Below are 26,713 nucleotides of genomic sequence, written 5' to 3' on the forward strand. Positions count from 1 at the left end.
AGGCAGGGACCAATGAAGCATGTGCGCAGAAGTACTTTTTATTTCACAGCTGCAATCCCAGGCAAATAGTGCTTAAAAGGATTCCTGAAGTTTTAAGCCTAGTCTTCAATATGTTTGACTTCATAAAAGAAGCTATGTTCCTGGAAATCTGAAAATGGAGCCGGGGCTTAGATACTCGAAGATGGGTCAGTGAACAATACTGAAAATGATCAAGTCTTGTCGGGAGCTACAGGAATCTTGAGAATGAGAAAGACACACATGCAGTGAAATGACGTTTACATGAAAACGCCGACACCTACGCTCCAGTCCAGAGTCGCTCTGGGCTCCTTCGATGGACCGTTTGCAACAGGTAGGCTGAGGGGATGCGCAGGAGCCAAGTGCTGCAGGCCTGCCCGAGAGATTGCTTTCCTGCAGCAAGAAGGAAAAAAAAAAAAAACACAAAAACCAACATCAGAATGTAATACAGAGCTGAAAACTTCCCGTGGGGTAGAAACGATGCCTGAGTTAATCTTGCATGTATGAAAACCTTTGCAAATGTACTGGAATCTCTAAAGTGCATGGTAGGAACCAAGGGTGGCAGGTCTCAAAAGACAGGAAGATTGAGGGGGCTGCCTTAGGGACATTCAGGGAAGACAGCAGAATGCAGGTCTCTGTTTGCAGAAAAAGACCTAAGGTTGAAGTGGTCACAGTCCTTGGACAATTTTAAAGCTGCCAGAGACTAAAAGCAAGTAAAGCAGGTTTGTGAGGTCTTTGATTAAAATTCCTTCATTTCCCCGCAAAGAGCTCTCCAAGCTGGTCACCACCCCCAAGTTCACTGTTACATATCTCAAGAACATCCTCCCTTGCCCTTGCAGAGGATGTCTACAGTTGACTTGAGGTTCTAAGCAGGAAAAGACTAATTTGTATCCTGGAAATCACACAATGCAAAACCAATATTTTATCAAAATCTGGGGTAAGATAATTCCAAAACACATTGGTTGGATTTTAGGTTTGTTGAGTGGAACATCACAGAATTCGGGTCAGAAAGGAAGGATGGAATCACGAGAGGTTGAGAAAGTCAAGACTGACCTAGGCAAAGATAAGACATAAAAGGAGTTGCTTTAGCAAGCAAACATGCCTACTGCTGAGCAAAGGGGAGGGAGGAGATAAGGGCAGAGTGGAGAGAATGAGGAGATCAAGATAAAGGAAGAAAGCAGGGATCACCCACGGAGAGCTTGTGGTTCCATCATGAATAATAGAAGGCCAATTTCTGAATAGCTCCATCAGAAATGTCAGACAATGGTCTCGAGCTTAAACAGGAGTGCTGATCTGTGGCTTAACTAAGTGGCTCCCTGGAAGGGAGAGGAGCAGTCCTCTCTGGGAGTGTCCATACGTGCTCTGAGAACAACCTGAACTAGAATAAGGGGTGCCTTGTGATGCTGCAGCTCTGAGTTCTGAGTCTGGGGTGGGCTTTGGGCAGGGGTTGGGAGGGCAGGAATCTGAGCTTCCACATGCTTCCTAGGTGCTTCTTTCTGTCTCTAACAGCTTCACACTGCTCTACGGGAGCATGGAAGGATTTTAATCTAAAATGGAACTAGACACTATGAAATGGAGAATCTCCCACATGTGCCCTCAGGCAAACAAAACGTAAGTGCTAAGAGACTGATTTCCAGTAAATGCCTGATTTCCAGGAGACAGATGCTTATCCCTCCAACACAGAATATCTGCCAAGCATCTCTCCCCATCCTCAAGCCAATGAGCTTGCTGCTTAGAGTCTGTCTGGGCTCTCACTGCTTTACTCTCTTTGACCATAAGGACACTGCATCCCAAAGTATCAGGAGACTTGCCCACAGCTTGCTATAGTCTGCGTGTCCCACACTGCACTTCCTCTGCTGACTGCGTGTGTACTCAGTCGCTTCAGTCGTGTCCAACTCTTTGCAACCCTATGAACTGTAGCACCACCCCCCCACCCCCCAGGCTCCTCTGTCCGTGGGATTCTCCAGGCAAGAATACTGGACTGGGTTGCTGTGCCCCCTCTTCAGGGGATCTTCTGACCCGAGGATGGAACCCGTGCCTCCTGCATCTCCTGTTCTATCCCAGGCAGATTCTTTACCACTGAGCCACTCAGGGAAGCCCCACTTCCTCTGCTATTCCTATATAAACTCAGTATCTGGTCATTCAAGCTCGTTTAAGTTCACTTCCTTATTTAGGTGGATAGAACAAGTAGCTTGAGCAGGTGAGAGGCACTGAGTACCCCAGGCCTATCCAGGAGGAGGAAATCAGCAACCACTTCATTGCTCACTTGACACCCCCATAGCTCCCTGCAGCCTGTCTCACAAGACATGAACAAGACTGAAGGAACCTGCCACCTCTGACACTGGACCTGCAGATGCACCAAGTCCCCAGGGAGGCCCAGATCCTCATACAGAGGAGCAAGGCGACACACGACAGTAAGATGGGATCCCATTACAGCCCAGCAGAATCTTGCTAATGACAGATGATCTCCCTGTACTGTTCACTGACCTCTGCAAGCTCCACCCAGTCACATCATTTGTAAAGGTGAGCAAGGTGAACAGCAGCCCCCAAACCCAAGGAAAGGCTGAGCAGACTCCAGAAAAGAAGCCAGTCAGTCATCAAGGATCAAGTATGTCTGAGAGTTCAGCCAGTGTCCAGCCTTCTTCACCCATCCTTCTTCATCTCCTCCTTCCCCTCACTCCATTATATATTCCATTTTGTTGAGCCATAAGGAAAGAATACTGGAAGATTCTTCTTCTTCTCCTCCTTCTCCTTCCCCCTCCTTCTTCTCCTTCCTTTTTCCCTCTCTTTCTCTTATATTCCTACACAGGAAGTCCCAGAAACACTGGACAGGGCTTCAGTAATTGAAAGTGATCATATCAAGCTTGCCAGCAGCCTACAGAAGCTCCCACTGGGCAGCAAGGAATGTACTTGCTTTACATAAGCCTCCCAAAGCAGTCATCACACATATGTAGGCCTTTAACGAAGACAGTCCGATGACACAATATTTTTTCCCTCACTTTCATCAAGGCAAATAAGGAATAATATCAATTTTGGCCCCTGACTCCAAAGTATATTCCATTTTCTTGAGCCAGAAGAAAAGAATACTAGAAGACTCTTATATGGTGAGACTTCACTTCCTCCCCCAGGCATTTTTTCCTCCAGCTGAGTTCAAAGACTGTCTTTAGCATTTTTCATTACGACTTTTCTCTGATTTACCCTGTATGGTGATTCTCAGTCACAGTTTTTATCACAAGAAAGTCAGATCTCTGTGGAGTCAACATCTACAGGCTCCACTTTTGATTCCCTAACAGTTATCACAATCTAACTTTTAAGTGTTCTGGCCAAAAAAAAAAAAAAAGAAAATGGTGCCTAAACACAAAGTCTTAGGACAGCTGAAGAATTCCTGAATTTCAAGTGAATGAGAAAAACACAGATCCTTCATTTTTTCATGAATGGCCACAGAGAGTTTTGATCAGAAAATAGAAAGAAGAGAGGAAATAAAATTCTATTATCACAGAGGAAACCATAGGACAAATGAGGACAAATGAGTTTAACTCATCAGAAGCTGGACCCCCCAAAACCTGATTATTTTTGCTAATGAGGACTGCCAGCAAATTGCTCAGAGAGTAAAATTAGGATGCAAGGGATACATATGTCTCTAGAAGATCAATGTGGTTATAAGGTAAGAGACAAACTAACGTTTAACCCTGGATGCGTGGCTGCATGTCTCTCACTCGTGTCCGACTCTTTGCAACCCCATGGACTGTAGACCACCAGGCTCCTCTATCCGTGGGATTTCCCAGGCAAGAATACTGGCATGGGTTGGCATCTCCTTCTCCAGGAGGTTTTCTGGACCCAGGAATCAAACCCACATCTCCTGCACTGCCAGGCAGATTCTTTACTACCGCGCCACCTTGGAAGCCCTAACCCCGGATAAGCCCAGCAATGAAACCTCAGTCAAATCACACTTTCACCCAGCCTGTGAATACAAATGATTAAGGGCTTTTGTTGATTATTCCCCATTATGGATGCAAATTTAAGGTTGGCTTTTTTGTAACATTAATAGAAGAAAATTGTATATCTACCACACATAAAAACATTAATTAGGGGGGAAATAAATAAGAAACTTCAAAGTGGCTGCCAGTTAGTAACTGTAAATGGGCCTCACAAAAGGATATTACATAAGAGAGAGAACAGGAAAAATATATAGAGGTAATAAAGGGGGTGGGAGGTAACTTCTGATTATAGCTTCCCATTCTTCCAAATAACCATGGGAGAAAAAGCCTTTTTTCCCAATAGTTCATACATGTATACATACTTTGTTCCAAAATAAGAAAGCAATTTCATTATTTCTCAGACCTCAGATAACATTAGTATAAGTGATTTTTCTATTTGGATTCATCTTGGTTGCAAAAGATGACATTTAAGAATCTGATAGAATTTGATGTGTGTTGAGGGGGTTTATGCTGCAGTTTACTACAATTAAAAAAAAAACTCAATGGAGTTTCAATTTTCATTCTTTCCTCCTGCTCAGAATCCTCCCAAACCCACAGTAAGTAAAACCATGAAATGTCAATAATTCTATTAACTTTACAAGAATATTTTGTCAGGTGATGACTATAATGGCAAAAGAGTCTTTGAAAAGGAGAAGTGTGATATTAATGGTGAAACAGATACAAAACCAAAGTGTTCTAAAATGCAGTTTCAGGCACACAAAGTCACAGTTGATGTCAATTACCTGCCATGAAAAACCGTGAACATATTTAAAGTACAAAAACCATCATACATTTTAAATAGCATTCTATTATTTCCTTCACTTCATTCAATAAGACTATAAACTCCTAAAGGACAGGGCTCAATTCATCTACTAATCTTATTATGTTCTAGCCTGGGGTAGACACAGCATATATTCAATAAATGCTTTCTGAGTTAATGAATGAACTTGACCAAGAAGCTAAGCCAAACAGCTTGCTGATTAGATCAAGGGTTGAGAAATCTGATTAGGATGATTTGAATTATATCCCAGGCCTTCCATTTCAGTGATATTCTTTCCTGAGAAAGCCAAAAATCCCTCAAAGAAGCTCTTTAAAGATAAAGGCAACGAGAGGGAGAATCCAGTGTTAAGAAGCCTAAGAGACCTCGAAACGGCTTCGTGGTCAACATTAAAATGGAATCTTTTGCTACAGCATTTGTAAAGGGCATACGATAGTCAATATTTTCTTAATGCAAATTATTGAAATAAACATGCAGCATGTACTCTTCATAAAGAGAAAGGATTTTTTTTTTTAATTTATGGGAAAACATGTAAGTGGTTTTTACTGGGCCAGAATCCTTTGTAATTATCCATTCTGCAAATTTCTCTTGGTTCAGGTTGGTTCTCCTGTTCTTCCAGGTTGATGTGGCTCCCAGAATTGATCCATCCCCCTCTTGCAAATTCCCTCTCTGAGTGATGCCACCTGCAGGGACAGAATGAGGAGCCCAACTCCTGGGAGGAGAAGCGCCAAAGAGTTAGGAGGTCTCCTTAGCCAGGAAGTCTCTTAAGACAGGGACTCATGTCCTTGTTCTAGAAAAGGAACCAGCTGCCTCAAAAGTTATTCTGTACCTCGGTTTAATTCCCCAAGTACCTTAAGCAAAATCTTAATTATGGTACATGTTGGTGTTTTCCCTCCATTAATTGCACTAACTTTGCCTGTGCTCACAGCAGCCCACAGTGCTTCTTGGTTGATCCAGACAAACTGCCTGTCATGTTAAGGGGAGTCTACTCAATAAAAAAAATTGTCTCAAACCCACACAAATTTCAGATATCTTCCCAGAGATTTATATAGAGGAAAAAACTGTGTAATTATTTGAGCCTAAACCTTAATTCATTTTAATATGAAAACAGAGTATTTTCTGACCATCTTAACATCTATTAACATTTTCAGGAATATAATTATTACTGAAACAAGGTTGGATTTAGGTACCTAAGGGTTGAAAGGCATTTAGAAAATCACCACTGGTGTTGAATCTTCAATATGTTATACGTGGATGACTCTACACTGGTATCTGTTACTTTCACAGTGATTCTCAACCTTTGCCTATGATGGGACTTGGAGAATCAGTCTACTTAAAGGCCTTCCAGGTATTTCTAACATGAATTGTGAGCTGAGAACTACTGTTCTATATAAAGGTGTGTGCATCTGACCACTTCATTATGTCTGCTAATGTGACTAAGCCCCAGCATTTATATACTGAAATACATTTATTCATTCACCAATGTATTTACTACTGAATGTCTATTTCATACCAACCACTGTTCCAGATGTTTAAGATACATGAGTGAAATAAGCACACACAAACTGTTGCCTTTGTGAAGCTTCTAGCAGGAAATATATTTTGCCAGGCACTGCTTCATTTTACATTCCTTATATATCCCTCACGAGGCAGGTACTTTTATTATCCCCTAATTTACAATTAAAAAAATTATAGCACAGAATGGTTAAGCTACGTGTCCAAGATCACACAGATGGGAAGAGGTTCAAGTGAGATTTGAATCCAGGCATCTTACTTAACCATGTACATACTTAACCATGACCCAAACCCACGCTTACATGAAAGGGTGACAGCACACACTTACACAGCAAAAGAGACATATGACAAATCAGCCTCTTGCCATGCTACTTTTGTCATTGTTGCAGTGATAAGTGTCTGATCTCTATAAGAATGCAAGCTTTCAGAGAGAGGCCGATTAGAGAGACATTCGATCACACGGGTTGAGAACACACCCTACCTCACCCATCACCAAGTTGCGTGACCTCTCTTAGCCTTTCCTTGTATTTCAAATCAGAACAGTGTTATCCAACTCAGAGAGTAGCTCTGGCCATTTTCTTAAACGTGTGCGGGATGCCTGGCACATGACAAGCACGATAAATAGTCACGGCTATTACCGGTCTTACATATGCATCAGCCATCCTCACAAGCATCCAGCCAAGACGAGGTATATGGTAAATCTCTGAATAAATATGTGCTTTTTATTCGATTGCTCTCAAATATTCCAAGTTCCCTGGACACTGCTGTTCCTTCGATAAACATTTAACAAGCTTCTATTATGTGTCAGGCAGTTCAAAGGGGTTATTCAAACAGATTCTTCTTCCAGTCATCGTAAATAATTCCACGGTTGCCAAAGGAATGAATCACTTTTCTTCCCTGGCTTGCCTAACTGCCTAGAGCAAAATTAAGAAGCACCACACACTCCCCTCAGACAAATTTACCAACATATTAAAAAAAAAAACGCAATCCAAGTGACATCGGAAGTATTAAATGATATTCATGTAAATGACTGCAATACCAAAAGGCAACTGTTTGTTTAATCTGTAAAGCAGACTGGCTGCTACATGCCCCTGGGAACTTGGGAACCCACTGTTGGGATTTATTTCCCCAGCCTAGTTCGTCGTCAGCACATTCCTAGAGCAGTGCTGGCATGAGGTTGGTGTGCAATGCGTCAATGATGTGGACATGACATTCTTAATGTTAATGACATTCTTCTCCTTAAGATATCAGTTGAGGTAATCCCTGGGGATGGATAAAAAGTAATCATACTATTTGGGGTTGAATTGTGTTCCTGCATCAAATTCATCTGATGAAGGCCTAATCCCCAGGACACACCAGAATGGGACTTTAATTGGAGAGAAGGTCTTTACAGCGATAAACAAGTTAAAAGAGGGAATTAGAATGGGCCCTAATCCAATACGACTGAGGTCCTTATGGAAGAGATGATTTGGATAGATACACACATAAGGAGAACACCATGTGAAAATAAAGGCGGAGATCCAGGGATGTGTGTATGAGCCAAAGAAGGCCAAGAACTGCCAGAAAACCACAGCACCTAGAGGAGCGGGGCCTAGACCACATTCTCCCTCACAGCGTCAGAAGGAATCAACCAGCTGATCTTAAACTTTCAGCCTCCAGAACTGTGAAACAATAAATTCCTATTGTTTAAAACAGTGTTTGGTACTTTGTTAATGACAACTCTAGCAAATATACATGCTTTAATAGCAAATACACTTCAAAGCTGGATCCACAATCTTGATTTAGTATGACAGGGTTTTCCAGTTTAGTTCAGTTGCTCAGTCATGTCCAACTCTTTGCAACCCCATGGACTATAGCATGCCAGGCCTCCCTGTCCATCACCAACTCCAGGAGTTTACTCAAACTCATGTCCATTGAGTTGGTGATGCTATCCAACCATCTCATCCTCTGTCGTTCCCTTCTGCCCCCGCTTTCAATCTTTCCCAGCATCAGGGTCTTTTCAAATGAGTCAGTTCTTCACATCAGGTGGCCAAAGTATTAGAGTTTCAGCTTCAACATAATTCCTTCCAATGAACACCCAGGACTGATCTCCTTTAGAATGGACTGGTTGGATCTCCTTGCAGCCCAAGGGACTCGCAAGAGTCTTCTCCAACACCACAGTTCAAAAGCATCAATTCTTCGGCAGTCAGCTTTCTTCACAGTCCAGCTTTCACATCCATACATGACTACTGGAAAAATCATAGCCTTGACAAGACGGACCTTTGTTGGCAAAGTAATGTCTCTGCTTTTTAATATGCTGTCTAGGTTGGTCATAACTTTCCTTCCAAGGAGTAAGCGTTTTTTAATTTCATGGCTGCAATCACCATCTGCAATAATTTTGGAGCCCCCAAAAATAAAGTCAGCCACTGTCTCCACTGTTTCCCCATCTATTTGCCATGAAGTGATGGGACTGGATGCCATGATCTTAATTTTCTGAATGTTGAGCTTTAAGCCAACTGTTTCACTTTCCTCTTTCACTTTCATCAAGAGGCTCTTTAGTTCTTCTTCGCTTTATGCCATAAGGGTGGTGTCATCTGCATATCTGAAGTTATTGATATTTCTTCCAGCAATCTTGATTCCAGCTTGTGCTTCATCCAATCCAGCATTTCTCATGATGTACTCTGCATATAAGTTAAATAAGCACGGTGACAATATAGAACCTTGACATACTCCTTTCTGGATTTGGAACCAGTCTGTTATTCCATGTCCAGTTCTAACAGTTGCTTCCTGACCTGCATACCGATTTCTCAGGTGGTCTGGTATTTCTATCTCTTTCAGAATTTCCCACAGTTTATTGCGATCCACACAGTCAAAGGCTTTGGAGAAGTCAACTCCAAAATGTTGACTTCTGTCCCCATGAAATGCTGGGTACTTTTCAATCATAATTCTACCCTTCAGAAACTAATAATACTTCAGAAACACACTCCTATGAAAAATCAGTGTTAAGAACAACAGTCTCACACAGACAGTGAGCATCTGATAAAGTTCTATTTGATTCAACAATGAAGTAATGAACAGAGGAGACAAATGCAAAAACCAAAGTCTGTATAAGAAACTGGGTATGACAAACTGATTATTTTTAATAATCAGGAAGAAAGTGCCTAAAAAGACTTCTAACTCTGCTATAACAATAGATAACTTTCTACAAGTTAATAAGACCTCAGCCCCTGTGACATTAACCTCTCTTTGGTCTATAAAATCATGACACATCAGCCTTTCACAGGTCAACCTCTAACTTTTTATGGGGATATAAACTGCCAGCACCTCTATCATTTGTGGATAATTAATCAAATATACAGAGAGAACAAAAATATAATACCCCAGAATATCAGGTAAGATTCACATAACTAAGAAGCAAGGTTCTACTTCTTTTGGAGCAGGCTAATTAGAATATATATGCTCTAGTAAAATAACATTTTAAAAAATCAAACAATAACCTTTTTCCATTGTCAGAATTTAGGATAACTTTATATTCCCTACGCACGGTTCAAACTACAAATTAGAATTTGTTGTGTTGCTGTTGTTGGTATTTCCCTCATGGCTCAGTGGTAAAGAATCTGGCTGCAGTGTAGGAGACGTGGGTTCAATCCCTGGATCAGGAAGATCCCCTGGAGAAGGAAACAGCAGCCCACTCCAGTATTCTTGTCTGGGAAATCCCCTGGAGAGAGGAGCCTCTGGAGAGAGGCAGGCTACTCATGGTTTAAACTATTAATTAGAATTTGCTGTGTAGCTTTATATATGTCTAGAATATTTTGGAAAATTTCATAAAATATATGATCTTACTCTCCAAACAACAATAATAATAGCAATCTGCTAGATACCCAGTATGCCTTGGACATTATTTTAATGGTTTTCTCTGAGGCTAGAAGCAGATGCTTGCAAGTTTACTAGAGAGCTTGTTGGGGAGTGAGGGGAGCAGGACTGGCAAAGTAAGAAGTTGAACTGTGATGCAATTAGAGACTTTGGTTAATCCCACATAACAATTTGGAGCTGGAATGCCCTTCAGAGCTGTCCCAATTTCAGGCAGAGACGCGACTTTGAACCTCCACATCAATCAGTCATTGGGTGCAGGCAGCCCCCTGGCCAAGCATAACATGGTCAAGAGACTCTCTTACATTGAGGAAATGCCTGGGGAGGGGCTCAGCTGCAGACTCTCGGCAGCCAGTGCTCCTGGAAGCTGAAAAAAATAAGCACCTTGGTCCTGAGGCACGGGGGCAGCAACCCACAAAATCCACCACACACCTCTCTAATACTCACAACAAACTAGGAAATGGATCATTTTATTATGCCCATTTTACTGATGGAACAACTAACATGAGAAAGTTTAAGGAAATTATAAAAGCCATTCAGCTCAGAAGTAATGAGGCCAAGACTAAAGCCCAGATGTCTGGCTCCAATGGCTCCACCCATCTGCATTCCCTCTGAAAGGGAGGAGGGAAGGGAAGGAAAGGCATAGAAGGAGAGAGAAGGATGGACAAGATGGTACAGGGGCTGGGCAGACAGTGGCTTGAAGCGACCCATGAGATGCTCTGGTGTGTGGAGGGCAGAAGGGCATTTTAAGGACACAGTCTAATGTCCAACTGGAAGTTGAGCTGCTGGCATGGAAATGCCCCTCCCCTGTATTTCCCACCTGCTCTTATGTCTTCAGGAAAGCCTACTCCTAGCTTAAAGGCAGTTGGGTTTTATGAATGTGAAAACTGAAGACGAGGCTGAATTTTACATCTAGGTCAATGAATATAGAATAGACTGCCTACTGGGATAGAAAGATAATCCGAAATTGAACAAATTTAGAAAAAGCATGAGCCTCGGAACAGAAATAACCTTACGATCGTAAGCCCTTTGGGAAACCACAGAATTTAGGGGAAAGAATTTAGATTTCTGTGGGGTTGTTCCCAGTAAAACTGGCAACAGGAATTGTTTATCTTTAGAGCTGTCCCTTCCCTGCTTCCAGGCTAGGACACTTTCCGAGTGCCTTCAGTTTCTCGTCACTCCCAGCACCTTTGCTGCTACCACCACAATCTTGTTCAGCCAGTAATGTCACATAAGAGATAATACAACACAGCTTCGTCAACTGAAAACAGTTTAGGACATGTCCCTAAGAAGGGTGTCGATAAGAGACCCGTCTTATCAAAGCTATGATTTTTCCAGTAGTCATGTATAGACGCGTGAGTTGGACCATTAAGAAAACTGAGTGCTGAAGAATTGACGCTTTTGAACTGTGGTGTTGGAGAAGACTCTTGAGAGTCCCTTGAACTGCAAGGAGATCAAACCAGTCAATCCTAAAGGAAATCAGTCCCAAATATTCATTGGAAGTACTGATGCTAAAGCTGAAGCTCCAATACTTTGGTCACCTGATGTGAAGAGCTGACTCATTGGAAAAGACCCTGATGCTGGGAAAGATTGAGGGCAGGAGAAGGGGGTGATAGAGGATGAAACAGTTGGACGGCACCATGGACTCAATGGACATGAGTTTGAGCAAATTCCAGGAGATTGTGAAGGACAGGGAAGCCTGGTGTGCTGAAGTCCATGGCAAAAGGTTGGACACGACTGAGCAACTGAACTGAACTGAAGAGACTCGTGAAAATGCAAAAACCTTCATGATCCAAAAGAATGGAGTCAAATGATATTCAAAGTGGTCAAAATAATTTCCCTAAGCTACAACCCAAAATACTGCAAAATAGATGGGTGGAGGGTGGGTTTAGAGGCAGCAACCTACTGCTTACTTTGAAACCAGTCCTAGGATGATGCTAGGTTTACAGAGAGGCTTAAGAATGTAGCTATGTCTTCTCAACTGGTATCAGGGAGAGAACGTTCCTGGTCATAAAGAAAGCTCACTTCAGATAATTTAGACAAAAAGACTTTCATAAAGGAATTATTTTAAAGTAAAATTATGAGGACTTCTCTGGTGATCCATGGTTAAGAATCTGCCTTCTAATGCAGAGAACTGGGGTTCAATCCTTGATCAGAGAATTAAGACCCCACATGCTGTAAAGCAACGAAGCCCATGTGCCACAACCACTAAAGCCTGTGCACTCTGGAGCCCATGCAACACAACTAGAGAGCTCGTGTGCCACAGTGAAAGATCCCAAGTGCCGCAACCAAGACCCAGTGCAGCCAAACAAATAAATATTGTAAAAGGAAGGTTAGGGAGCAAACCACTCCCTGAACTCAAGACTTACAAAAAAGCTCAAGACCCCAGAGCATGTGGTATTGAAGAAAAGAGATGTCAAGGTACCCAGAGACTAGACACCAGGTGAATGTTTGAATGGTGCAATAAACCACAATCAGTAACAAATCAGTGTATATCTCAGCCTTCTCTTTAGCAGACAAAGGAAGTCCATGATCATCAATCTCTTCTCACATTTCTTATTTTCAAATCTGTTAGTCACATTTTCAACTCTACCAGGCTTTGTCTGAAATCAACTTGGCTCTTTACTGCATCTCTGGGTCCAACGTAGAGAGCAAAATACCTCATTTGAGGTCAAATAACTAGTCAGTGGTGGAGCCAGGAACAGAAATCAGGCCTCACCTCAGCCCAGCCAATCTACATTATCACTGTATGGCTATCATCCATCCCACTCAGTTTGGCTTACACGTGTACATGTTCTCTCCATTTTTCCTGCCCGACACCCCCAGCAACTAATTCATCACCACCCAGATCTTCATGCTTCATATGTGTCCTTTGGGACTAACAAAAAAGAAAAAAAGTGAAAGTGTTAGTCACTCACTTCCAACTCTTTGCGACCCCATGGACTATAGCCCACTAGGCTCCTCTATCCATGGGATTCTCTGGGCAAGAATACTGAAGTGGGTAGCTATTTCCTTCTCCGGGGTAGCTTCCCAACCTGGGGATTGAACCTGGGTTTTCCAAATTGCAGGTAGATTCTTTACTATCTGAGCCACACAGGGAAGCCCCAATAACAACAAAAAAAATCATGACTAAAATTTTCAATAAGCTAGAAAGAGAAAAAAAGTCTTCAATATGATAAAAGAGTTGTCTGAAAAATCTACAAGTAATATTATACATAAGATTTTCTCCCTAATATTGAAACAAAGTACGTCTACTTTCACCACTTCTATTCAACATTGTTTTAGAAGTCCTAGCCAGTGGAGTAAAAGAGAAAAATAAGTAAAGAAAAAAAAATATTGGGAAGGCAAAAGTAAAATTTTAATTTGCAGATGACTTAATTGTGTAAAATCCCAAGTAATCTACAAAAATCTACCAGAATTAATATGTGAGTTTGCAGTCACAGTGTTCAGAAGCCATATACAAAAATCTCCTGTATTACTACATATATGCAACTACAAATTGAAAAATAAAAAATTTAAAATATCATTAAAAATGACATTCAAAAAATGAATTATGAAGGTATATATCCAAGAAAATATGTATATGACCTATACTGAAAACTACAAAACTTTACTGAGAGAAATTAAAGAAATTGTTAATGAACGAAGGTATCATATTTGTGTACTGAAAGATTCAATACCGTTAAGATGTCAAATCTTCTGAAACCCAACTGGTATTAAAATGTTTATGTATATATATACGTATATATATACGTATATATATATATAAAATACATAAAATAGTCAAAAACCTTGAAAAACAATAAAAAGTTGAAGGACTTTCACTACTCAGTTTAAGACTTACTATAATGACAAATCAAGAGCATGCGGTATCAAAGAATGGATAATTAGGTCAATGGAAAAGAATAAAAGACTTCAAAAATAGACTTACACATGTATGACTTCAAAAGAGGCACTTAAATCAATGGGGGAAAGAATATCCTTTTAACATATAATCTTGAAAAAAAAAAAGATTATTCGTACTGTTAAAAAATTTAACCTTGATCCCTATCACACACTGTATACAAATGATGCTACAAGAGGAATCACAGATACAAACCTAAATGGTAAAACTATTAAGTTTCTAGAAGAAAACATGACCTTGGAGTAGACAGTGATTTTTTTTTTTTTTTAAGATATAATGCAAAAAGTTCTAACCACACAAGAAGAAACTGACAAATAGGAAATCATCAAAATGAAAAACTCCTACTTATCCAAAAAGATATCAAAAGATACTTCTTACTCTGCTATTCCCATTTCTGTGCCAACAGTAAAAAAAGTTGTGTTAAAACTTCTGAAAAACTGCTCCTTCATAAATAGCAATGAGAACACTTGCAAAATTGTCAAAATCATTATTTTTGAGAACTCTGGAAATTACCAATTGATCAGATGAGGCTGGCAGCAGCGCTGCCCTTGGTTAGCTACTAGGGCAGGCTGAGCCCCTCGTCTTAGGCCAATGGTAGCTTCAATCTGCCCCACTGACCAGGGGTGCAGCCCACTCAGGAGTCAAAGCCCACTCCATCAGCACTGACCATCCCCACCAAGATTTCGTCTTCTCGTCCACCCGATGGCAGGACGGAGACTGCATCAGCCTGCAGTCTCCTAACGTCCAGGATTTGCTGTTGATGTTGTTTGCCTCCAGCTCACCCAGGACTGTGATGATACTGGTAAGACTGCACTTGTCTCTCACCCCCAGCCCCAAATTGCAACCACCTGTTCTTGAGAGCCTGAGTGAGGTCGATTTTCTGAAATTTCAGGGAACCAAGAACTTGAAAGGACCCCAATATGTGCTCCCTTTTGCCTGGCCAATCCCCACCAAGTCATCTGTTCGTGATTTTGTCTCTCCTGCTGGGATGGCCCAGCAGCCACGTCCATGGACTAAGCAAATGCCCCAGGTCTGTCAGGCCTTTGTGCAGACACCCTTCACTTGCAGGACTATTCTCTCTGAGCCCTCTGCCTCAACCCCTAGTGGCAGCTAGAGAATGAAAGAAATCATGAAGCTTTCTTTACTAACACTGTAGTCTGAACAAAGCAACATGTTCCCGCCTATCCTCTGTGTTCACTGATTTACAGGAATGGAAAGAAGGGCCGAGTAGAAGAATTTTCTAGCCTTCTCAATAGGCAGCTCTGGCAGCATTGCGACTTCAGAACGGGTCCTCCTTAGTATGTTTGTAGTCTTCAGCTTTGACACTTGACCGTAAGTCCAAGGTAACAGGAAAAAACCCTCCACTAAGGGTTTTTCAGAAAGGGGGAGGCAGTTTATATTTAGGAAAAATAAAATGAGTTTCAGAATCAGACTTTTAGACAGTCGATACTTAGTAGCACATGCCTATATGTACTACAGAGCAGTGCAATGAATTGCTGGCTGTACAGAAGGACAGCACTTATGGCCCCTCCCCTTGTTAAGCAACAGATAATAAATAATACATACATGAATTATTGCTGAGAGATACAACTGTTATAAAGGGCATGATAGGAACAAGTGGTGTAGAATGGGAATGATGGTGATAAGGGACCCGACCAGGAGGAGATGACAGAAGCAGAATTTAAAGTAACCTGGAGTGGAAGTCCTGCTCTCCTATTTGCCAAATACACGATCTACCATGATTTAATGTCTCAATTTCTTCGCCTGTAAAACAGGAAGAATAATTTATACCACATTGGGGTTGTTGTTAAAATTTAATTAAGAATATTAAACACATCTTTTTCCTATTACTTTCCTAGAACACAATAAAGGTTTTTTAAAAAGGCATCTAAGGATTAACTTTATAACTCTAGACAAGCCATGTACAAGCTCCAAGCCTTCTTTTCCTCAACTATAAAAGAGAGAAGGCAATATCTTACAGACTGTATGAGGCTATAAACTACATTTCAAATAAAAATATTTCTTTGTAAAGTTCTAATGTCCTTGATATGATAAAGTAATGAATATACACTCTTAAGCTTGGTTCAATTTATCATGAAACTAATGAAGTGTAAATTTTGGGGGCCTCTCACTTGTATGGGCCACTGTGAGTATCAGGAGTCACAGAACTTTGCATGTGGGAGTGTGAGACACGATATAGTGAGGAAGGATTTACATGTAAACATTCCTGGTGTGTTGTCTAAAGAGAACTCAGGAAAAATAGGGGCTACATATCAAAGAGTCCATTCATGGGTCTACAGACAATATGTCTGTCTTGGATACTGGTACTCAATGATAGAAGGGAAAAAAAACTCTTCCTTGAATATTAGGCTGTAAGCTAGCCCTTACATAGGTTTGCTCCCTAAGTTGTCCCAAAGAGTCAACCCAAATATTTAGTATAAAGTAGTTATGGGTTAATAAATGTTCCCAGACCACCTGACCTGCCTCTTGAGAAACCTATATGCAGGTCAGGAAGCAATAGTTAGAACTGGACATGGAACAACAGACTGGTTCCAAATAGGAAAAGGAGTACATCAAGGCTGTATATTGTCACCCTGCTTATTTAACTTCTATGCAGAGTACATCATGAGAAACGCTGGACTGGAAGAAGCACAAGCTGGAATCAAGATTGCTGGGAGAAATATCAATAACCTCAGATATGCAGATGACACCACCCTTATGGCAGAAAGTGAAGAGGAACTCAAAAGCCTCTTGATGAAAGTGAAAGAGGAGAGTGAAAAAGTTGGCTGAAAGCTCAACATTCAGAAAATGAAGATCATGGCATTTGGTCCCATCACTTCATGGGAAATAGATGGGGAAACAGTGCAAACAGTGTCAGACTTTATTTTGGGGGGCTCTAAAATCACTGCAGATGGTGATTGCAGCCATGAAATTAAAAGAGGCTTACTCCTTGGAAGGAAAGTTATGACCAACCTAGATAGCATATTCAAAAGCAGAGACATTACTTTGCCAACAAAGGTCCATCTAGTCAAGGCTATGGTTTTTCCAGTGGTCATGTATGGATGTGAAAGTTGAACTGTGAAGAAAGCTGAGCGCCAAAGAATTGATGCTTTTGAACTGTGGTGTTGGAGAAGACTCTTGAGAGTCCCTTGGACTGCGAGGAGATCCAACCAGTCCATTCTAAAGGAGATCAGTCCTGGGTGTTCTTTTAAAGGACTGATGCTAAAGCTGAAACTCCAATATTTTGGCCACCTCATGCGAAGAACTGACTCATTGGAAAAGACCCTGATGCTGGGAGGGATTGGGGGCAGGAGGAGAAGGGGATGACAGAGGATGAGATGGCTGGATGGCATCACTGACTCAATGGACGTGAGTCTGAGTGAACTCCGGGAGTTGATGATGGACAGGGAGGCCTGGCGTGCTGCAATTCATGGGGTCACAAAGAGTCAGACACGACTGAGTGAACTGAACTGAAGTGTCTAAGGAGTAAATACAAGCCCTCCCTAGAAAAACCAATTCTTTAAATCTACGTCTCAAAGAATTTCAAGAAAGTACCAAAACACATGAAATCTCTTATCAAAAATTACAAACACAGAAGAATCAATGAGTACAAGCCAGCAAAAGCAAAAGACTCTAGAATACTAAAATTGTCATGACTAGAATATAAAACCATGTTTGGTGTCTTTAAAGGAATAAACAATGGGAGTAAAATTAAAATTGGTAAGAGACTATTACAGTTAAAGACAATTTTTAAAAGACTATAGATAACTTTTAATAAGGAAAACTAATTAAAAGCAAATAATAAATGAGCACATAGTATATAGAAGCAACAGAAAAGTTAGCAAACTATAGTGAAGATTTAAAGAAATTATCCAGAATGCATAATAGAGACAGAAAATTGGAAATAAAAGGAAGGTTAGATGCAAAAATCAGTGAGAAAATAGATCTAACATATGTCTATTAGAGTTTCAGAAAGAGAAAAGAGAGAACTGTCCAGAGGCAAACTTAAAGCCATATTAGAAAGCAATCCAAATACCCAAATAAAAGATCTTTGTCTATATGGTGGAAGACTTTTTAAAGATGTCAGTTCTCCCCTGAATGATCTGCTGCTGCTGCTGCTGCTAAGTCACTTCAGTCGTGTCTGACTCTGTGCGACCCCATAGATAGCAGCCCACCAGGCTCCTCTGTCCCTGGGATTCTCCAGGCAAGAACACATGAGTGGGTTGCCATTGACTTCTCAACCCCTGAATGATTTAAGGATTCATAAAATTCCAATCAAAATTCCCACAGGCTTTTGGGTGAACCTGACAGACCCATTCTAAAATTTACATAGGAGAGCAAAGAACAAGAGTAGCCAAGGTTCCAGAAAAAACCCTGGAAGTAGGGTTAGCATTAACAGATATCAAGACTTGCTATGACATGTTGACAAATAATACAGTGTGGTTTTGACACAAGAATAGACAAGCTGACCAACGAAACAAAAAATGTGATTCAGTAACAAAACAAAAAGTATATGGAAACTTGATTTATGACAGAACTGGCACTGCAGAAAATTGAGAAAAAGATACATTTTTCAATAAATGATCCCACAAAAAATTATTATCCAGACAGAAAAAAAGAAATTAGACCCTACGTCAAAGGATGCATACAAATTGATCCCAAGTAGATTAAAGATGGAAAAGTAAACCAAAAAACCAGGTAACATTCATAAAATAATATAGGAAAGCATCCTTTTATCAAAGTGGAGGGAAGCCTTTACTAAATATACATATACAAAAATGCAGATATCCTAAAATGCTTTACAAGTTTAATTAAGTCATTCTGTTTATCAAAAACACTATGCAGAAAGTAAAATAACAAACCACAAAATAAAAAAGATGTCTTCCACAAATGTAATTGACAAAGCATTAGTAGAAATACATACCAAAAAGAACCCCTCCCCCCACCAATAAAATAGGAAAAAAGTGGAGAAAGATGGAAGGAAGGAATGGAGGAAGGAGGGAAGGGGAAAAGAGAAGAAAAAGAAGTGGAAATTCATATCCTCCCCCACTCATTCTTTTCTCTATCATTTCAAACCACTTTGTACACATTGGCAAAGTTTTTAGTTTATTTCTAATATTAACTCTTGGAAATATTAACCATTGGAGAGAGAGGGAACTTATAACCTGTTAAAAGGTATACAGTAAGGCACAATCACTGGGAGAAACACCTGGCATTACCTAGGACACGGAAGGAGTATGTGCACGTGTGCATGCTATGCTAAGTCGCTTCAGCAGTGTCTGACTCTTTGCAACCCTATGGACTGTAGCCCACCAGGTTACTCTATCCATGGGGATTCTCCAGGCAAGAATACTGGAGTAGGTTGCCACGCCCTTCTCCAGGGGATCTTCCTGACCCAGGGATCAAACCTGTGTCTCTTAAGTAACCTGTGTTGGCAAGTGGGTTCTTTACCAGTAGTGCCACCTGGGAAGCCCCTGAAGACAAACACAGCACAATGTTTACCAATGACACTCCAAGGTACAGATCCTACATATCTCTGGCACATACACACAAGATGCTATCAAAATAGTATAGCAGTACTGTTTATTATAAAAAAAAAAAAAATAGAAGAAGCCCAAATGTCCAATGAATGCAGAATGGATAAATACACTCATAATGAGAAATAACACTCCATGGCAATGAAGATGAATGAGCTCCACAGAATGAAACAGATGCAACTTGGGAAGAGTGATTGAAAAACACCAATCGCAGAAGATGTACAGTTGTGTCTACTGATATGACATTAAAAAAAAACACACAAATAGGACTACACTATGTATTCTTGAGAGGTGGTGTGGTGTGGAGGGTAAGAGCACACAATCTGCAAACAGACCCCTGGAGTCGAAATACAGGCCATCACACTTAATACTAACTCTGCTGCTGCTGCTGCTGCTAAGTCGCTTCAGTTGTGTCTGACTCTGTGCAACCCCATAGACGGCAGCCCACCAGGCTCCCCCATCCCTGGGATTCTCCAGGCAAGAACACTGGAGTGGGTTGCCATTTCCTTCTCCAATGCAGGAAAGTGAAAAGTGAAAGTGAAGTCGCTCAGTCGTGTCCGACTCCTAGCGACCCCATGGACCGCAGCCTACCAGGCTCCTGCGTCCATGGGATTTTCCAAGCAAGAGTACTGGAGTGGGGTGCCATTGCCTTCTCCGAATACTAACTCTAGGATTTTATATACTTCATTTCCTCAACTGTACAATGGGTACCTCTGAGGATTGTTTTAGGATTAAATGAAGATAGGGCACCTCAAATGTTTACCATATAGAAATCACTATAAAGTTTTATGCTGCCACAGTGAAAGATATCAATAGGTTAACAGAATAATGAAACACAGGGAATGATAAGTAAACAATTCAGGTCACTTAAAGGAGGTTCAAGGATGGATTAAGGACATCAGAGGCTATGGTAGTGCTCTTTGTTATTAAAATGGGTAGCAAATTCTCAGGTATTTTTTGTGTCATTATTCTTTATAACTTACTAACATTTTATAAATGTTTTTTTGCATTCTATTTCCTCCTTCCACTGAAAAATACTTTTAAATGTTGTAAAATTGGAAATAAAAGAGGTAGGGGAGTTCAAACAGTCAAGTTACTGCTGTCCATTCAAAGCCACCACCCTAGAAAACACACAGAAAAATCTCTCAGTAACAGATGGCATTTTCCTGAGATTCCAGTACCTTGTTCAGAATATTAGTGATTTTTCTTTTTTGGAAATGCCTCCAGAGCCTGCAGCCCTTCTTTTGAGCATTCTGAATGCTGACAGTTCTCATCCTTTGAGGGGAGATTTAATTTTTCTCCAAATAGCAGCAAGCGATTTGAAACCAACTTTGATAGATGAGATGGGTGATTTTGCTCTCTGACAGATAAGTGAGGTAACAGTGTTTCATAAAACAGTTTCTCAAAGTAATTTCAAAACATAATGGACTTCCAGGCATAGCAGAGTAATCAAATCCAACCTCCCTCACAACTAGGGAACTAGATCTGCCAGGACCCTGACAAATGGCTAGGCAGCTTTTACTCAGAATTTACAAATAACACAAAGTCAGACAGAACACCCTAGAAGATGGGTGGTGATAAGCACTGATATCTACTCATCAATCTAATTGCCATATTTCCTAAGTATATAGCCTTCTGTTACATTTTACTGGTCAATATTGGACCACTGTTTCCACAGACAGATATCAAAATCTGACATCTTAATATTAGGTGCATCAGCTCTTTTTCAGAGCAGAATAAGGTGGTAAATATTATTTATGATTCACCTAAGACACTGATGCAAGTAGCAACCAGATTATGACCAAGTGCAGAAATCCTGCTCAAACAGGACCTGGCCTCCAGTTTGGAAGTAATTAGTAATATCTGTGGAAATGGTTTCCATCTTGACCATAGGGAAATCATGAAAAAGGATCACATGCATTGTTAAAAGTTAGATACAAATTATCTATGGAATTTCCTAAATCTATTACTGTAATAATCCTACCCAATAAATGAAATGAGCCTAATTACATGTATTTATTTATATGTATGTGCATAATATATATTTTATTTATTTATATTTATTTATGTAATGTATGAACTTCCTGATGTTCAAGCTGGTTTTAGAAAAGGCAGAGGAACCAGAGATCAAATTGCCAACATCCGCTGGATCATGGAAAAAGCAAGAGAGTTCCAGAAAAACATCTATTTCTGCTTTATTGACTATGCCAAAGCCTTTGACTGTGTGGATCACAATAAACTGTGGAAAATTCTGAAAGAGATGGGAATACCAGACCACCTGACCTGCCTCTTGAGAAATTTGTATGCAGGTCAGGAAGCAACAGTTAGAACTGGACATGGAACAACAGACTGGTTCCAAATAGGAAAAGGAGTACATCAAGGCTGTATATTGTCACCCTGCTTATTTAACTTCTATGCAGAGTACATCATGAGAAATGCTGGACTAGAAGAAACACAAGATGGAATCAAGATTGCCTGGAGAAATATGAATAACCTCAGATATGCAGATGACACCACCCTTATGGCAGAAAGTGAAGAGGAACTAAAAAGCTTCTTGATGAAGGTGAAAGTGGAGAGTGAAAAAGTTGGCTTAAAGCTCAACATTCAGAAAACAAATATCATGGCATCCGGTCCCATCACTTCATGGGAAATAGATGGGGAAATAGTGGAAACAGTGTCAGACTTTATTTTTTGGGGCTCCAAAATCACTGCAGATGGTGACTGCAGCCATGAAATTAAAAGATGCTTACTCCTTGGAAAGAAAGTTATGACCAATCTAGATAGCATATTCAAAAGCAGAGACATTACTTTGCCAACAAAGGTTCATCTAGTCAAGGCTATGGTTTTTCCTGTGGTCATGTATGGATGTGAGAGTTGGACTGTGAAGTAGGCTGAGCGCCAATAAATTGATGCTTTTGAACTGTGGTGTTGGAGAAGACTCTTGAGAGTCCCTTGGACTGCAAGGAGATCCAACCAGTCCATTCTAAAGGAGATCAGCCCTGGGATTTCTTTGGAAGGAATGATGCTAAAGCTGAAACTCCAGTACTTTGGCCACCTCATGCGAAGAGTTGACCTATTGGAAAAGACTCTGATGCTGGGAGGGATTGGAGGCAAGAGGAGAAGGGGATGACAGAGGATGAGATGGCTGGATGGCATCACTGACTCGATGAACATGAGTCTGAGTGAACTCCGGGAGTTGGTGATGGACAGGGAGGCCTGGTGTGCTGTGATTCATGGGGTCGCAAAGAGTCGGACACGACTGAGTGACTGATCTGATCTGATGTAATATATGTAATGTATGTAATATATATTTACATACATTTTATTTCATGCTAGTTCATTGTGATTTTCTTTTGTAAGTCTACATAAAATATCTATTTAAGAACTCCAGGGAATTTAATAGAGGTTGTCATTAAACTTATTAAGCTACAATTTCACCTGCACAATTTTGACCATGGAACCTTTTCCTATAACCAATCTTCCAGAAACACTGCCATTTGCAATATTTCTCAGACGTTATTGGTCCAAGGCTCTGTGATCAAATCTGCAAGGTCTCTCACTATCTGTGATACAATTTAGTTGAATATGGAAATCTTTCCTCTTCAAAGAAACTAGGTTGTTTTAAAATCTGTTCTTTTTGATTTTAGATTCTTTTCTATCATCAATATTTATGCATTTCTTCCAATTTGAAGGTAATTCTCCTTCATGGAATTACCTGAAGTAACATTAGGCAAAAATCCAATTTTAAATTTTCACAGATCTAAAATTCTAACATCATTTTCTTCTAAGATTCTTTGAAGGGTATACAAAAATGTTAAAAAGCATCAAACACATACTTGCTTTTAAGTATATATTTTAAACAATGCAGAGTGTTTTAAAGCAATTTTCACCTTTAAGACTGACTAGATGTCCGTAACTGTTACTTTTAAATTTTTCTTCTATTTTATTGCACCAATATGTAGACATTTACCCCAGAAAAAGGACAATGACATATCCAGCACAGAACTGGAAACAGAGACTTGGAAAGGACAAGAGAAGCAGAGGTGGGGCAGAGGGGAGCAGCATGAGCCGCCCAAATTCCACATGCGACCCTGGTTCATGACATTGAACCTGTAAAATAAGAGGCAGCCAGTATACCACAACTATCACACAAACTGGCCCTGAACAAAATCCTTCCACATTACTACTTATGTCAATCCACCTTGTTATAAACTGAATGTTTGTGTCTCCCCCCATCCAAATTCAAACTCCCAATGTGATGGTATTTGGAGGCAGGGCCTCAGGAAGACAATGAAGTCATTGACTGATGAGATTTAGTGTCTTTATTTAAGAAGAGGAAGAGATCAGAGCTATACACACACACACACACACACACACACACACACACACACACATACACACAAGGCGAGGACACAGGGACACAATACAAAGATTGTCAGCAGAACAGAAAGAGGACCTGTATCAGGAACCAAATCAATGAGCACCATGGCCTTGGACTTCCCAGCCTCCAGAACTGTAAGAAGTACACCCCTATTGCTTAAGCCACCCAGTCTGTGTTTGTTTGTTGCTGTTGTTGTCTTTCTAAAGCCCAAGCTAAGACACACCATAAATGCAGTAAGATGACATCTTACTGAAATTAAATGTTAACTATAAAATCACTCCCTTGCGGAAGGAATAGAGATGCACAGATAGAGTATGGACATGAACATGTGGGCAAAGGGGTGGGTGGGAACTGGGAGAGTAGCATTGACATATATATATACTACCGTGTGTTACTTTCTCGGGCTCCAAAATCACTGCAGACAGTGACTGCAGTCATGAAATGAAAAGACACTTGCTCCTTGGAAGAAAAGCTATGACAAACCTAAGCAGTGTATTAGAAAGCAGAGACATTTACTTTGCTAACGTAAAGGTCCGTATAGTCAAAGCTATGGTTTTTCCTGTAGTCACATACTGAAGTGAGAGTTGGACCATAAAGAACGTTGAGCACCAAAGAACTGATGCTTTCAAACTGTGGTGCTGGAGAAGACTCTTGAGAGTCCCTTTGACTGCAAGGAGATCAAACCAGTCAATCCTAAAGGAAATCAACCCAGAATATTCACTGGAAGGACCTATGCTGAAGCTGAAGCCCCAGTGCTTTGGCCACCTGGTGTGAAGTGCCAACTCACTAGGAAAGACCTTAATGCTGGGAAAGATTGAGGGCAGGAGAAGTGGGTAACTGCTGGGGTCCAGCCCCGGCTGATCCAGGGTATTCGAAGGGGAGACGGCTTAGGCGACTATTTAAATATTCATCAAAGATATAAAGAGTAATAGGATGAGGATAGCTCAGTAGGAAAATTCAGTGGAGAAAAGAGGCTGAGTAGCTTGGTTTACGCGGGAGACCAATAAAACTTCAAGACAAGAAGCTTGCACCACTTACGTAGGCCGCAGGCGTCCTTCCATTCTCCCGAAGGAGAGGAGACACTGAGGCCTCCCCAGTCAGATCTTAGAAGCCCAGGCATAATAAGTAAGCATGGCGGGTTCCGTGCTCCAGATGGAGACTCAGCCAGAGTGAGAGAGAGAGAGACATGGGGAGACCAGTCTTTCGAGGAACTGATCCCAATTCTTTATTTTCCAGAGTCTGTTTTTATACACTGAGATGTTATACAAAAGTCATGCGGGGACAGCAGTCCTGACTTTTATTAAAGTCAGGTGCTTCATACAAATGTATACAGAGGTCTTAGGGGTGTTACATCATCTTCTGGCCAGGGGGGCCTGCTGACAATTTATGACCCTCTCCTTGTGACAGTGGTCAGTCAACCAGAACACTTTTTTTCTCCAAGGGGGATTATTCTTAAAACAGATGCCACCCAAATAAAGTTACATTCCTATAGGGTGAGGGTGTAGTGGGTTTTAGTTAAGGAAAGAATTTACTTAGCCTAAGGTCTAACGTGATTAATATCAAAGGTTAATACTTATTTCTTCTATATATTCATTAATGTGTGTAAGGGCAAGGGATGTGGAGTCTTTAGCAACAAACATTGGCTCAACAAATGAAAAACTCTTCACCAATACAATTTCTAATCAGCCCATTATACTTATACTAATAGTTTTCTAACTTTTCTAAGGAACCTGTTTTTAGAAGGTTTAAAGCATCTCGTGCCTCTCACGGTTGGGAGGCTGTGAGCAATCACATGTGGCCGGACAAGCCCGTCAGGCAGGCTAGAGAACCTTCAGAGGAGTTTGTAGGTTGAAACACTCCTATCATGCCCAGGAATTATTGTTAACTGGAGCTCTAAGTTAACTCCTTCTCCAAAAGAGGTGGTGGGGGACAGCCCCCCGTAAAGTCAGAGGTGTAGGTGAGAGCACAAAGTAGTAAAGTAGGCAGGCTCTGGTTATGTGGGTAGATGCTCGAGGAGTTCCAGGGGGACTCCTGAGGCTCGATCCCGCCTTTGTGTATGTCGAGCCTCCTTCCTCATGACCTTTGCCATGGGCGGAGTACCCCACTCTGGCCCCCAACAGGTAACAGAGGATGAGATGGTTGGATGGCATCATGGACTCAACAGACATGAGTTTGAGCAATCTCTGGGAGATGGTGAAGGACAGGGAAGCCTGGTGTGCTGTAGTCCATGGGGTCGAAAAGAGTTGGACATGACTGAGTGACTAAATAATGTGTAAAACAGATGGCTAGTAGGAAGCTGTGTATAACACAACAAGTTCAGCTTGGAGCTCTGTGATGACCCAGGGGATGAAATAGGGGGAGGTGGGAGGGAGGCTCAAAAGGGAGGGGAGGGACATATGTATACATAGAGCTGATTGATGCTGTTGTACAGCAGAAACCAACACAACATTGTAAAGCAATTATACTGCAATTAAAAACAATAAATAAATAAAATGACTTCCCTACTTAGAAATGAAGTAACTGCTTGCTCTCCTCAACATTAAACCCACATCCTCACCCTAAACTTGAGACGCCCCACCTTCCCTGTGTCCAGTCATGCAAGTCTACCTCATTAATCCACACAGGCAGTCTTTCCATTAGCTAAAGTAAACTGCTCATTTCCGTGCCTTCACAAATATGAATTCTTCCACCTGGAATGGCCTTGCCCATCCTTTCTGGCTGTTTATATTGTTCTTCTTCATGCCTCCCTCCTCATCA

At 41.0% G+C, this 26,713-nt stretch overlaps 1 protein-coding gene across 2 annotated transcripts in view; it reads right to left on the minus strand.

Annotated features, from left to right (window-relative positions):
* Positions 1-26,713, minus strand: part of DGKI (diacylglycerol kinase iota) — a 514,234-nt gene that overhangs the window by 328,398 nt on the left and 159,123 nt on the right. For both annotated transcript variants that reach the window (XM_010804593.4, XM_024991169.2), the window contains exon 2: positions 300-408. In XM_010804593.4, coding sequence (XP_010802895.2) covers positions 300-408 — 109 coding nt within the window. The remainder of the gene's footprint in view (positions 1-299; positions 409-26,713) is intronic.

Source organism: Bos taurus, chromosome 4 (assembly GCF_002263795.3).
Source record: "Bos taurus isolate L1 Dominette 01449 registration number 42190680 breed Hereford chromosome 4, ARS-UCD2.0, whole genome shotgun sequence".
In the NCBI taxonomy this organism is placed as follows: Eukaryota; Metazoa; Chordata; class Mammalia; order Artiodactyla; family Bovidae; genus Bos; species Bos taurus.